Raw genomic sequence first — 14,636 nt, 5'->3', positions numbered from 1 at the left:
AGAAAAGTATGTTCTATGCAGTATGAACCTGAAAAGTATGAATGGAATTCAGACGTACTACATCCGCCATTTTGTCATGGTCACATGACCTGCCTGCGTCAGTTGCGTCGCTTTACTCCCATTCATGAATTTGCTCGCGGGGCATTATGGGATAGCGCAGCATGCATGGGATGCGCACTCTAGAATCTCGCCGGAAGTAGTAAGTCATCCGGGTACTTCTCGCATACTGTTTTTCGAATTCTATGAATTCGGACATACTGCTCGGCTCGCATACTGATTTTAGCGTACTATATAGTATGGAAGTATGCGGTTTCGGACGCAGCCTTGGTCTATTCTACGCAAGCTATGATGACTTTCACTTTGATATTTTAGCGAGGAAGTATACCTGAGCGGTGAGCCGTCTGACAAAAAAGTGCCCTTCTGAATCAAATCAGCAGGATGCCGGACTTCAACTGCAGTTCGGAAGTTTCACTTTAACTCATGAACATTTCATTCATCCCCTGTGACAAACTCAGGTATTAGACGCAAATAGGGAGTAAGGGCTGGTGAGAATGTCATGGAATTTAATAATGCACGTCAAATGGAAAGAAAAAACTTCCACATTTTGCGATGTGTGTGTGTGTGCGTCTGTGCGGTTCGGTGTGGATCTTATCGGAAAAAATGGCATGATGGTAATAGTTTAATTGCGGTGTTTACTTCAACAATACCAGTAATATCTGCTTACTCCACGTCTTAATTCCATTTCTGTTTAGCTCAGTTATGACTTTAGGTAATCAAAAATCGCTGTTTGGAGCTTATGTAGGCCTACAGTTCAACATTTATGTTTAACCGAATAAACAGTTAGTAAATATAAGCACATCTTATTGAACATCATTTATTTTCATCTCCAATTATCATAGTAGAACAGTTTCTCAAGTAGTTTGTGATGCATTTTGGAAACAGGAGATGAGCCCCTGGTCTAATGCGCCACCTGGCTTGAGAAACCCGTTCTCAAAGGCTTATTATTTGGGTAGCACACATGTTCTGAATGGCTTCGGCAGAATTCAAATGAGCCATTTTAATCTAGATTCATCTAGATTAATTTCAAGATTATAGTGGGATTAAAGAGCCAGGATAAAATTGTGTTCGTCTGACAAAAAAGCCATATGCCATAAGGATGGTTTGAAGATGAGTAAATGGGGTATATTTAATTTTGGGGGAAACTCCTCCATTTAACAGATAGATGCCCAAATTATGGCCCGTGGACCAAAGTTGAACCATGGATATGTTTGGTTTGGCCCACAATCCCATTTGAGAGGAGAGGAAATATATTGGGGATGGTTTAGAGATTGTAATTTCAAAGCTAATGTAACCTTTTTTGTTTTATTGGTAAAACTGAAACTAATTCTTTAATTTAGTGCAAATGTATATACTGTCACCAACAGACTTTTGGTGAGCAAATCAAGGCAAAGGCAGATTCTGCTTGACTAGTGTATTTAGCATTGAACTACTCCACTGTAAATGCCCACTTATACTGTAAGTGTGACTGTTTATGTTTTTATTGCAATCATTTTAAATGATTTAAATGGTATACTGCATTAGTTAATAGGATTTAAAGTAATGTTTTCTGTTTATTTTAAAACATTATTACATAAATTAGGAAATTACCTATGGCAACTTTAATGTAATACAGTTTGGTATATTTACCTTCGGCCCATGGCTATCAATGATATTTGATTTTTGGCCATTTATACGAAAAAGTTTGGGCGCCCCTGTTCTAACAGGATGCACTTACTGTACAAAACATGGTTAAAAAAATCTGGATATTAAGATAAAATTTAAAAAATAAGAAAAACAATTAAACAAAAACTGCATTGAGGTCAATGTTTGTTGTGTTGTAGACAATTGCAATCATCAGATAATTATTTAACAGAAATTTTTTTATCAAACCATCCAAAGTGTAATATTTAAATCTCTTATAAAGTTATTTGATGTTTCTTATACAGTATCAGTATTTTTTCATGTATTCCTACGAAGTCACACATCAATTGGAAACTTATTTATTTCACTTTCAGATCAAGTATAAATACACATTTTCCAAAAATTGAAGATTAATAATTTCTCAGTGTTGTGTTTTATCGTGTGGCAGTGCGCTTTCTAGTGGTGAGTGTGTGTAAATGTCGCTGTACCTGCGGCTGTGAAGCCCTTGACCAGCGCATGCGCCAGCTGACCAGCTCCGATAAATCCCACACTCATTCTGACCTGTTAATGACCACAATATCAACATTGACCAGCTGAACAAAACACAAGGGTTCACGGTCTAGTCTCTAACAGTAATATACATCCGCTGAGGTAAAGTTAACAGAAGAACAGCGTCTCCTCGATATTTTATCTATTTCCTGATATGACTGAATATACAGTACACAGCAGAAACAACGAGATAAATGCTGAAAACTGAATGTTTAAATGTTATCTAAGAAACGTACCTAAAATACGATGTGCTGAAGAGCTGGTTCACTTATATTTAGTTTATTTCAGGTTTGTTTGTTGTGTTGTTCACGCTGTCTGTGAACTGCCATTAGTGGAGTGTGTGGAGTACGACGCGTTCACCAATCACAGCACAGACGTGCTTGGGCCGCAGCCAATCACTGGAGTTTATGTGTGCGCTGCGCGTCCTGGTTGGCCAGCTCTGCTGTCAGAAAAGCCAGTTGCATCACTCGTTGTGAACACGTGGCCTCGTGTCAACAGAAAGACAGGAAAATCTTGTGAGGGTTTGCTGCTGCTCTGCTCTGTTTTGGTATCTTCACCGTCGTGATATTTTACTGAATTCTGTATTTTTCATGTTTTTTTTATAAATTATTTACACACAGTTATCTTATCATGAGCATATTCTTGCTCTGTTTTAACCAACTAGCTCTCAAACATATTTCTTGAGTAACCTCAAGACAGCACATCGTTATATAGTTCTCTTTTTTCCCTCAAAATGCTCAATAGTAATTTATTGTAAACAATGTAGTGTTTTTGAAGCATACTACAAAGGTCTACTTGAATTAATGTGTGTTCTGCAACTAGGGCAAGGTGAGTTACAGGGGGGTTTGGGGGGATTGACGTCAAAACATACATGACGGGTCAGTACTCTAAATAGTAAGAAATAGTTTGCTTTGATCTGTATATTTAATAATATTCATAATTCAAATCATAGATAATATAAATATACATTTAAGCAGCCCTAAAATGGTTCATACCATTGTGATTTGTAAATGTTAATCAGTCCATGCAAGAAAAAAATCTGAAACCAGCAGGTCACTGATAGACACCGGTAAGACACTTTTCTTGTAAATAGCTGATTGTTTTTACATATAGCCGAAAAGTAGTCTAATTAGTTGCATAGTTTGACCTACAGTAACCTCTAAAATAGCTAATCAGAGAATACTGTAGGTCAGAACACTAAATATCCCACAAAACATGTAAAATATGTTTGATTACTAAATTAGATGCCATTTAAATTAGTGCAGACATTAGATTGACTGAAGCATTACACAAACTAATATAACTGAAAACGTTGACCCCCGTGATAATTTGCATCCTGAACTAGGGTATATTCTACAATACACCACAATTTACTGTAGAAAAAACTAAAGTGTATTATATTATTTACTACAGTTTATAAGTTCACTATTATAAACAGTGTGGTGCAGCATTTATAAAGTGTTGTAAATATAATAATATTTATTTTACAATATGGTTCAAATACACTAAAGTGTTAACTATAATTGGCCTTGGTAATTTTATTCATTCCTTCGGCTTAGTTATTTATTCATCAGGGGTTACCACTGCAGAACGAATCGCCAACTTATCCAGCATTTGTTTCACAAAAAATGGATGCCCTTCCAGCTGCAACCCAGTACTGGAAAACATCCATACACACTTATCCACACACATACACTACGGCCAGTTTAGTTTATTCAATTCAACCATGGTAATTTTTACATTTATTTAATTTATTTTAAAAAATAAGCTGATGGTTTGAGTCATGTATGGTTGATCAGAGAGTATGTAAAAGGTTTGATCTCTACAAAAATGTCATTGGAATTCGATGTTAACCCTCAGCTGACGATTTTTGGTTCACAGAACATTCTTTGTTGGTTAGCTTGGAAATATTTCCTTATGTACACTGTAAAAAAGTTGACTCAACTTAAAATTTTCAGGCAACCAGGTGCAGGACATTTTTGAGTTTACTCAACTTAAATCAAGTCAATAGCAGTACCTGGGTTGAAAGTCAACTCAAAAAAGTTCTGCAGTTACATTATAATTTTGAGTTGAGTCTTTTTTTACAGTGTAAAATAGATCATTCTCTAACCCCAACATTTTTAACTCTAAATAAAACAAACAAACAAAACAACAACGAAAACTACTTTCTGGAAAGATTAGTTTGGTCATAAAAAAAGAGAAAATGAACCCACAGAGAACGCTGCCAGAATGTTTTTATTTAGTTCCACACTCACAAAAAAGACCAAATAGGAACCACATAGGAATGTCAGGATAATAATCTGTTTGTGGCGCTTTTCTTTTAGCATCATTAGGTGTTTATTGCTTTTAATTTGAAGTAAATATTATATATATATATATATATATATATATATATATATATATATATATATATATATATATATATATATATACATATATATATATATACATATATATATATATATATATATATATATACATATATATATACATATATATATATACATATATATATATATATATATATATATATATATATATATATATATATATATATATATATATAATTACTTTATTATATTGATATAATAATGTAAATTGATTTAAAATGTGTCCAATTTTGGTATGGGGACATTTTAATGCATTTTTTATTAAAAAAAAAAAGGGTAGGTTATAAATGACCACCATAATCATACAGAAAATGGCTTAATTTGAATAATTTGTATGTTTATATTATTCATCCCTACTTGTGTTTGCAAGTATTCAGTGGTGCTGCGAGAATAAGAAAAATGATTTCAAGTTTGAATTCAAGTTTATTTAACAACATATTTAATTTAATAACAAACAATTAATTTAATTAAATATGTTGAGAGTACATATAACAATGCAAGTTAGTAACAATCTATAAAAAAAAAAACAAGACATACTGAACAACCATTGGGGCCTGAGTAGATTGATAGAGAAGTACAGTATAAAGGGAAGTGCTCGCTAAGCACCATGACAAATAAAACTACAGTATTTTTTTAAAAGAAAAAAACATGGTGTATATATATATATATATAGACAATACCTAAGTGAACAGTTCTGTCAATTCTGATGTGCACTGAATCCAAAAGTACTATTTCATTGGTGATTTGAGCGTAAGTAACAATTTAATGAAGTTACAAACTACTTTATTTTAGATTAAAAAAATAAAAAAACATGGGAGAAAGAGCTTTCTCTGTAGCAGCTCCGAGGTTGTGTAATGCACTTCCTTTGCCTGTTAGAAAGGTCACCACAATTATTATTTAAGTAACAGTTAAAACATGCTATTTAAGATGGTATTTTAGTCTTAGTTATATTTACTGTTGCTGCTGTGGAGGGCTTTTTTTACTGCTTCAGTTGAATGTGTTTTTGTCTGTATTATGCTTAAAGTAGCACTCTGGTGTAGATAAAGTGCAAAATAAATTAAATGCATTGTCGTTGTTGTTATTATTATTATTAAACACACTGATCAACCCATTGAAGCCTTTGTAGATGTATCACAAAATGCATAAAGAGAGGTTCTTTGAGCACCTTAACAATTGGAATAAATGGTCATCTATATTTGTGACCCTGGATCACAAATTACACTAATTTTGGCAGTGACCTAAAATCCATGAAATGGGTCAAAATTATTGATTTTTATTTTTTGCCAAAATCAATAGAATATTAAGTAAATGTTGTGTTCCATAAAAGACATTTAGTAAATTTCCTACTTTGAACAAATATATCAAAACTTCTAATTAGTAATATGGGTTGCCAAGAACTTATTCTGGACAACTTTAAAGACATGGGCTGCACAGTTCTTTCTCACAGCAAGAAGATCGCTGGTTCGAGTCTCAGCTGGTGTTTCTGTGTGGAGTTTGCATGTTCTCCCCATGTTCGTGTGGGTTTCCTCCGGGTGCTCCGTTTTTTTTCCCACAAGTCCAAAAACATGTGCTATAGGTGAAATGGGTAGGCTAAATTGTCCATAGTGTATGTGTGAGTAAGTGTGTATGGATGTTTGCCAGTGATGGGTTGCAGCTGGAAGGACATCCGCTGCGTAAAACATGATGTTCCTAATGTGACCCTGGACAACAAGTTAAAAGTCTTTTTTTTACATCACTTTAAAGATCTTTGATAAACTTCCTACTTTAGATTTATCAGGACTAAATTTCTGATATGCAAAGCTAAATATTAATTCTTGACAACTTTATAGGCGGGTTTTCTTAATATTTCTTATATTTTTATGTTTGTTGCTTTGTAGGATAAGAAAAAAAACATTTTCAGTCAGTTCACCCAAAAATGAAAATTCTGTCATCATTTTCTCAACCTTGACTTGTTCCAAACCTTTATGAGTTTTCTTCTTTCTTCTTTAAATCTTTTAAGAAGATATTTTAAAGAAAGCTTGAAAGACATAACCCATAGTCTTTCATAATACAGTTGATGTCAGAAATATTAGCCCCCTATTTATTTCCCCCCCCCCCAATTTCTGTTTAACAGAGAATTTTTTTTAAACACATTTCTAAACATAATAGTTTTTATAACTCATGAGGAAAAAATATAGCTTGAAGGAGCTAATAATTTTGTCCTTAAAATTGCTTTTAAAAAATTAAAAACATATGCTGAATAAGTTGGCAATTCATTTCGCTGTGGCGACCCCAGATAAGCTAAAAAGAAAATGAATGAATGAACTTTACAGACGTCTTTAAAGATAATCTTAAAAAAAATCTCAATATTTTTAATCTTTTGAAGATTTTAAACCCTCAAATTCTAGATTACCAAATAAATGCATCTCAGACAAATATTGGCTTATCCTACAAAGCAATAAACATAAAAAAGATCAAAATATTAAGAAAACCCACCTGTAAAGTTGTCAAGAATAAATCTTTAGCTTTGCATATCAAAAATTTAGTCCTGATATATCTAAAGTAGGAAGTTTATCAAAGATCTTTAATGTGATGTAAAAAAAAAAAAAAAAGACTTTTAACTTGTGGTCCAGGGTCACATTTGGAACATCATGAGGTGAGTAAATAATGCTAGAAATTTCCTTTTGTGTCAAAACTGTCAAAGAGGTCCGTTTTATGCAAATGTCATACACAAAATCCAAAATCACTTCTTTAGATTTCATTTTAGTAAGCAAAGTAACAACTTCATTAACGCAACAAAACATAAAAAATGACAACCCTGCTAGAAAGTCCAAAAACGTTTCAATCTAATCAACATGATACCAAAAAAAAAAAAAATCTTCAGTCAGTTCACCCAAAAATGAAAATTCTGTCATCATTTTCTCAACCTTGACTTGTTCCAAACCTTTTTGAGTTTCCTTCTTTCTTCTTTAAATCTTTTAAGACATTTTAAAGAAAGCTTGGAACACATAACCCATTGTCTGCCATAATACAGTTGAAGTCAGAATTATTAGCCCCCTGTTTATTTTTTCTTCCAATTTCTTTTTAACAGGGAAGATTTTTTCAAAACATATTTTGGTTACACTTTACAATAAGGTTCATTAGTTAATGTTAATTAATGCATTTACTAACATGAACAAACAATGAACAATACATTTACTACAGTATTTATTCATGTTAATAAATTTTAGTTAATGAAAATACAGTTGTTCTTGTTAGTTCATGTTAACTCATGGTGCTTTAACTAATGTTATCAAGCATGGGCTTAAATGTTAATAATGCATTAATAAATGTTAAATTATGATTAATAAATGCTGTACAAGTGTTGTTCATGATAAGTTCATGTTAGTAAACGCATTAACTAATGAACCCTATTATAAAGTGTAACCCAGATTTCTAGTAACTGATTTATTTTATCTTTGTCATGATGACAGTAAATAATACTTGACCAGATATTTTTCAAGACAATTGTATACAGCTTAAAGTGACATTTAAAGGCTTAACTAGGTTAATTAGTTTAACTAGGCAAGTTAAGGTAATTAGGCAAGTTATTGTATAATGATGGTGTTGTGTAGACTTTCAGGAAAAAAAAATATACCTTGAAGGGGCTAATAATTTTGTCCTTAAAATGGCTTTTTAAAAATTAAAAACTGTTTCTATTTCAACCGAAATAAAACAAATAAGACTTTTCCCAGAAAAAAAAAAATTATCAGATATACTGTGAAAATTTCCTTGCTCTTTTAAAAATCATTTAGGTAATATTTAAAAAATAAAATAAAATCGGGGGGGGGGGGGGGTGGGGGGGGGGGGTGGGGGGGGGGGGTCTAATAATTCTGACTTCAACTGTATCTGTTTTTCCTACTACGTAAAGTCAGTAGTTACAGGTTTAAATCTATCATCAAAGTGTCCTCTTTTGTGTTAAACTGAAGAAAGAAACTCAAGGTTTGGAACCACTCAAGGGCGAGTACTCATTTTGGGTTGAACTATACCTACAAATACACTAGCGCGCACACCACTGTATATTTTAGGCTCTCCCTGCCTCATTTCCAGTACTCCAGTAAAAGTCCAACCACATCAAAAACAAGATGGCTTCATGCTGCAGAACTCAACACGAATCGTATTCTTTGCGAGTAGACCAGATCGGTGAAGTACAGCACCAGGTTGGCACAAGTAAACACTGCGATCACCAGCTTGCTGTCCCATGGACACTTTCCTTTAGGACAGTCGTCCGGTCTCCCCGGGGCTCCATACTTCTTATCGAAACTGAAAACCGGCCAGATCACGGCAGCACTCAAATACAGCAGCACCGCCAAGAAGGTGTAGATGACCACAAATCTGTCGAAAGGGAAACGCAGGGAAGACGTTCTGCCTGAGACGGTGAGCGCCACCACCACTACGGTCACGGCGAAGCACAAGCTGTAGACCACCACGCAATACTGCGTAGGGATGTGCCGGTTGTATTGGCTGTCATTGTGGAGAGCACCGAAGATGATGCAGGCGATGAAGGCTTGGACTACCTTAAGCAGGCCTGAAACGGTGGCCATATATCCAACCACATGTCCCGGTTTGGCCCGTGTGATGAACACCTCAGCTCCGTAGGCGAAGCAGCAGACGCTGGAGCAGACGGTGACGGCGATACGGTAGTTTCGCACCTCGCAGCCTTGCGACGGGCAGTCAGACCTCAGGAAGTACACCGGGTACACAACTGAAGCCGTGACGTACATGAGAGTCGCCAGCATGGCGAAGGCCACAGTGAAGTTATCCCAGGAGATAGGCATGCACCCATGTAACCTGGTGACATCCAGGGTAAAGACTAGAAGAGTGACCGCAAAGCAGAAGCACCAGACGAACATGCAGAAAGTGCCATAGGTTGCGCTGAAGCCTGCACTGTGGGCTACTAGAGCCATAGTGGTGCAGCCTAGGAGCAGCTGGCACATTCGGGCAGCGCCAAGGCATGACAGCACCGCCGACTTGTTCAGATAGTGGCCTCCCTGGGGGTCCATGAGCAGCTCTGGGTGGATCTGGATGAAGCGTTCGGAGGAATCCACAAACCTCGCCCTTTGCCAACCTCTTTATTTAGGCAGCCTTAATGACAAATCTCCTTTACTGCTTCCCAGCGCTGCTTTATAATTACTGCAGAGTGTGTGGGATCCGATTACAACCCCAAAAAGCACTCGGGATGTTCTTCCTTTTTCTTTTCTTTGCAGTACTTTCGGCTCTTTTTAAAAAATGGCTAAATCTTTCAAACCAAATGTAGAGAGATTTGAATGAAGTTCAAACCATGGCTGTTGATTATGTTAATCTTCAGTCACCTTGTTTTTGCAGGTCTTGAGTTCTGTGTTGGACGATCGTAATGAAAGTAAGATCCACGCAAGTTGGATGTCACCTTCAAGACAAACAGCTGAAGCAGTGTCTAGTCATGTAAGGTCCGATGGATATCCCACATGTTGAGGGTATCAGTAGACCTCCAGCTTCTTCCTTTGCTAACACTGTTTACTCTCGAACTCTATTGCTGTGTTTCCACTCTCGCGCACGGGAATGGGCTTTAAGCTGATGTGTACTTGGGAAAGTGGTTTTAATGAGTGCGTTCTGCCCAGCTCAGGGCCACGGGCTCCACCAGCTCTATAAATAGAGCCCTATATTCCACTGCGGAATGGGGTGGGAATCCAAATGTCTGCGTCAAGCAACAGTTCAGGGAGTCGTGTTTCATTTGCTGTGTGTGTGTGTTAGGGGAAAAGGTGTAGCCTCTTGTATATCTGTCTGACTCAAAGAAAACGCATGGTAATCACCCCAGACTAAATAAAGCAGATGAACGATTGCTCAACAGTTTTGTTTTACCTGCTATTCAGATCAAAACAGACAAAGAAAAACTCTATACACCTATTAAACTTTAGCTAAGCTGTCTTTATTGTACAGTATGCGAGGTGACGTATGAGAAGAATTGTAGGTACCATTACAGTTTAAGGTACAATGGTTAACAAACTATTGACTGACATTTGCTTTCAATAAACTCCTTATTTGTTGCTTGTTATTAGTTATTATAACGTTGGTTTTAGGTATTGGGTAGGATTAGGGACGTAGAATAAGATCATACTTCATAAGTAGGCTACTAATAAACTGTCAATATCTTAATATATCGGCAGGTAATAAGTAGGCCCACACAGAATTTGTGCGCGCAGAATTCTGCAGATTTTTAGCCCATCAGCGATTCTGTTTATTTACTTGTGTAAATTCATATTTTAAAAATTAATTTCAGTAATATTATTGACTAATATGAAAATATTCATATGATTTAATTACAATACAGTTTGTAAAGTAATATTTTCTGCCTTTTAGTAGATATACTATATAAGACACTTGCTTTGTTTACCAAATTCATTCATTCATTCTCTTGTCAGCTTAGTCCCTTTATTAATTCGGGCTAGCCACAGCGGAATGAACCGCCAACTTATCCAGCAAGTTTTTACGCAGCGGATGCCCTTCCAGCCGCAACCCATCTCTGGGAAACTGTTTACCAAATAACGTGGATCTAATTGCATTTATTACAATAAATACAAGTTAAAAAGGTTTTACTTTTTATTTCATACATTAAGGTTTTAGGGATACTCCCTAAACCATTCCACATAAATCCGCAGATTTTTACCAAAATTCTGTGCAGAAATTGCAAAAAATATCTGCAGATTCCGTCTTTCCCTAGTAATAAGCCACTTCTTAGTAGTGAGAATTGGTACTTACGAACACTGACTGGTTTATCAGTCAGTAGATGCTATATTTAAATTAAAAAAAGATGCTAAATTTAGAGGCTTCATGTGTTCATGTTTAAAAAAACAGCTGTCACGAGGAGAGCATCCTCTAAAACATAATAATGTCGTGGTCTATACACTCAAAATCATTTATATTACATTTCATTGAAGTTATACATTTGATCAGTTTGTGTTTTACCTAGGTATTGAACCCACAGCCTTATCATTTCTAGTGCCATGCGCCCCCATTTGAGCTACACAAAGATGTTGGAAGGCTGGTTTCATCAGTAAAACCTCAATGCACTCCAGTCAATCACAAGTGGCAATCTTGTTTACCAGGTTATAAATGAGTGACTACAAGTGAGTAAAGTAAAAATGCTGACAACGAACAAAGGATAACAATGCACAATAAAGCTAAAGTCATCTCAGAAGTAGCCTTTAGTTTTTAGGGATCCCACTCATTTTGGTCTGTAATAATACTTGAAAGTTTTGCTTTAATGCTTTACATAAGCTAGCTCCATGCTAATCTTGTTGAACCATAATTAGCCGCCATCTGTGAAGAAATATCAAACAATGCATTTTTCTGAAGTTGGGGTTCTTCAATCTGCTCCAAGTTTACGTCAGATGTCTAAAAGTGGCGTTCTTGACATTATTTTCAAGTAGGAAGAAGTAAAAATCCTAATTTTGAATTCATTTAGCAAACATCTTTATCAGCCTTTTATATTTTTATAACTTATGACGTATAAGTGAGGACAAAAGGAGCACTTCAAATCACCTGAGAGTTGCAGTACATAAAACCTCTGATAATTTTAAGTTTTTAATTTTATTTTATATCTTCTCCGAGCATAAGAAGAGTCCTACAGGTGGTTTGTCAAGCCCACTCACCTTTGTGGATGACACTCAGAATTGTGCAATGTTTTCCAAGAAGAATTGGTACTTAAAAGAAGGTGTCTGGAGTCTATGGAGAGGAAAAGAGTATGTCACCTACAGGTGGTTTGTCATAACCACTCACTTGCATGAAAAATACTAAGAACTGCAAGATTTTTTTTTAAAAAACATGATGTGTTGATGTGTTTAAAGTCCATATGAAATCCAAATTTTCTATTTAAGCCTCGCCCCTGCTCAGTTTCAGTTGCAAGTACATTAGCATCCTAAAATAAAAGTCTCAGATTCATGCAGATTTAAAAAAAAAAGACAAAACTATCTAAACCTATCATCATTAAAACGGTAAAGGTATCTTTGCATAAACTCTGTAATTCAGCACTCAACTCCATTCATTCATTTTCTTCTGCTTTTCCGGAAAGAACCTCATACTTCCCTAACCCCAGAAATTTCCTCCAGCTCCTCCGGGGGGATCCCGAGGCGTTCCCAGGCCAGCCACGAGACATAGTCCCTCCAGTGTGTCCTGGGTCTTCCCCGTGGTCTTATCCCAGTGGGACATGCCTGGAACACCTCCCCGTGTAGGTATCCAGGAGTTATCCGAAACAGATGCCCGAGCCACCTCAGCTGGCGTCTCTCGATGTGGAGGAGCAGCAGCTCTACTCCGAGCTTCTCTCGAGTGACGGAGCTCCTCAGCCTATCTACAAAGGTGCGCCCTGCCACCCTTCAAAGAAAACTCATTTCGGCTGTGAGAGTAGGAACATAGATTATACGGTAAATTAAGAGCTTTGCCTTTCAGCTCAGCTCCTACCTTGCCACATAAAACCTGGACATCAATCGCATTAATGCTGCCGCTGCTTTGTTCTCTATTCTTATGCTACATTTATTTTTGCTACTTCATACAAATATATTACTTTAATGAAAATAGCTTTAGCCCCTTCTTGTACCTTAAATAGTAAAAATGGGCACTCACAACGGCAACGTTGGAGGTCAAATAACCATGGAAATCAACAACTAATAAAATGTCTATATTTAATTAAATTGAACATATCAACTAAATGAACACAAGAATACTGAAGAAATCTCACTGTAAAAGAAGAGGGGGCCTCAGAGATGCGCTATGAGTATTATTAGTTTAATTGAGTATTATATTAATTGTCACAGACTAATGACTGGTTACAGATGTTTAACAGCTGGAGCAAACTTTTCCATAAGGTTTGTTTTGACAAGCTTGAGATTTAAACTCAATATTTTATCATATGTATTTTTTGGATTCTGCATGAACTATATTGGGGCCTACTAAACACATTGTACATTTTATTTGTGTAGACATGAGTTTGTGTGTTTGTTTGCAATATGTTTTATCATTTTAATTAGTAGCACCACCATTAAATAGTACGGTTGTCTTTTACATAAAACAAACATTACGATGTGTATTTTAATGTACATATAAAGTATTGTAAAATCAAAAGGTGTAATGTAATCTGTCCAGTCAGAATCTAAATCAATTTACTCCAATGCTCTCGATCTCACGGCAATTCGTAACTTTTTAATTTAGTAGCTAATTCGTATGAATTCGTACGATCTAATTCGTACAATTTAGTACGATTTGCTCATCCCCCAACGACGGTTGGGGTTAGGGGTGGGGTTAGGTGCCACGCCTCCTTTTAAAAATCGTATCATTTCGTACGACTGAAATTGTACAAATTCGTATATTTATATTAGCCACTAAACTGGCAAAACGTAAAATACTTCTGTTTTCTCGTGAGATCAGGCTGGATATGCTGAGGAAGGATACTTCAGCTTTGGAGATTAAACATGTCATAAAATGAAAAGGCAATACCGAACATTTCTTTGGAATAACTGTAATGTGTTCTCTCAGGGACACGTACATGCAATCAACACAAGAAACAGAACTATTTACAATGTACAAAGAATCACTTCTCTGTGAAAACAGCATTATAAATATGATTTACATAACAATAAATATGCAATGTAGACTGAGTTTTCGGTTTTAAAAGTATGTTACAGATGAAAATAGTAATTAGTAATACCTTCACATCTCTGTGGTTTTCTTGTCTTGGTTATTTTTTTATCATTTTTAAAAATATTCATAAAACAGCTTCATACAACTTATATTAAGAAGTCATTTTCTATTAAATATTTGAACAGTCTAGAGTCTTCATCTGACAAAAGTACCCTCAAAAGAGCGAGCTTCTAAACCTAAACATACATGCACACAGTAACCAACTCCCAATCGAGTCTGAATTTGCATTGATAGAATCATCCTTCTTTCAATCCTTGCCTTACTTTCATGTCAGTACAATGGTTTATTACGTGAAGTGGAATTTCACTCATACAGTGTTGCTTATTGTAC

At 35.7% G+C, this 14,636-nt stretch overlaps 2 protein-coding genes across 5 annotated transcripts in view; both read right to left on the bottom strand.

Annotated features, from left to right (window-relative positions):
• The window catches only part of pycr1a (pyrroline-5-carboxylate reductase 1a), an 80,608-nt gene extending 78,030 nt beyond the window's left edge, over positions 1-2,578 (bottom strand). For 3 of the 4 annotated variants that reach the window (XM_087242365.1, XM_087242363.1, XM_087242364.1), the window contains exons 1-2: positions 2,466-2,578; positions 2,169-2,241 (exon numbers count right to left, since the gene is read on the bottom strand). In XM_087242365.1, the coding sequence (XP_087098491.1) occupies positions 2,169-2,235 (67 nt within the window). In that variant the 5' untranslated portion in view covers positions 2,236-2,241; positions 2,466-2,578. The remainder of the gene's footprint in view (positions 1-2,168; positions 2,242-2,465) is intronic. The other variant, NM_200826.2, reaches the window with a different exon arrangement.
• Positions 2,579-7,199: 4,621 nt separating this feature from the next.
• myadml2 (myeloid associated differentiation marker like 2) lies at positions 7,200-10,252 on the bottom strand. Its single transcript, XM_087245322.1, has 2 exons — positions 8,000-10,252; positions 7,200-7,764 (listed from the first exon to the last, which is right to left on the bottom strand). The coding sequence occupies exon 1, from the start codon at positions 9,638-9,640 to the stop codon at positions 8,729-8,731; it is 912 nt and encodes a 303-aa protein (XP_087101448.1). The 5' UTR covers positions 9,641-10,252; the 3' UTR covers positions 7,200-7,764; positions 8,000-8,728.
• Between the last annotated feature and the right edge of the window lie 4,384 nt (positions 10,253-14,636).

The sequence above is a fragment of the Danio rerio genome, chromosome 3 (assembly GCF_052040795.2).
Source record: "Danio rerio strain M-AB ecotype USA chromosome 3, GRCz13ab, whole genome shotgun sequence".
NCBI lineage: Eukaryota > Metazoa > Chordata > Actinopteri > Cypriniformes > Danionidae > Danio > Danio rerio.
This window is presented reverse-complemented; position numbering and strand designations above follow the sequence as displayed.

What these genes read in the sequence shown, in the direction of transcription:
- myadml2 (XM_087245322.1), bottom strand. Translation starts at nt 9,640, where the DNA reads ATGGACCCCCAGGGAGGCCACTATCTGAACAAGTCGGCGGTGCTGTCA.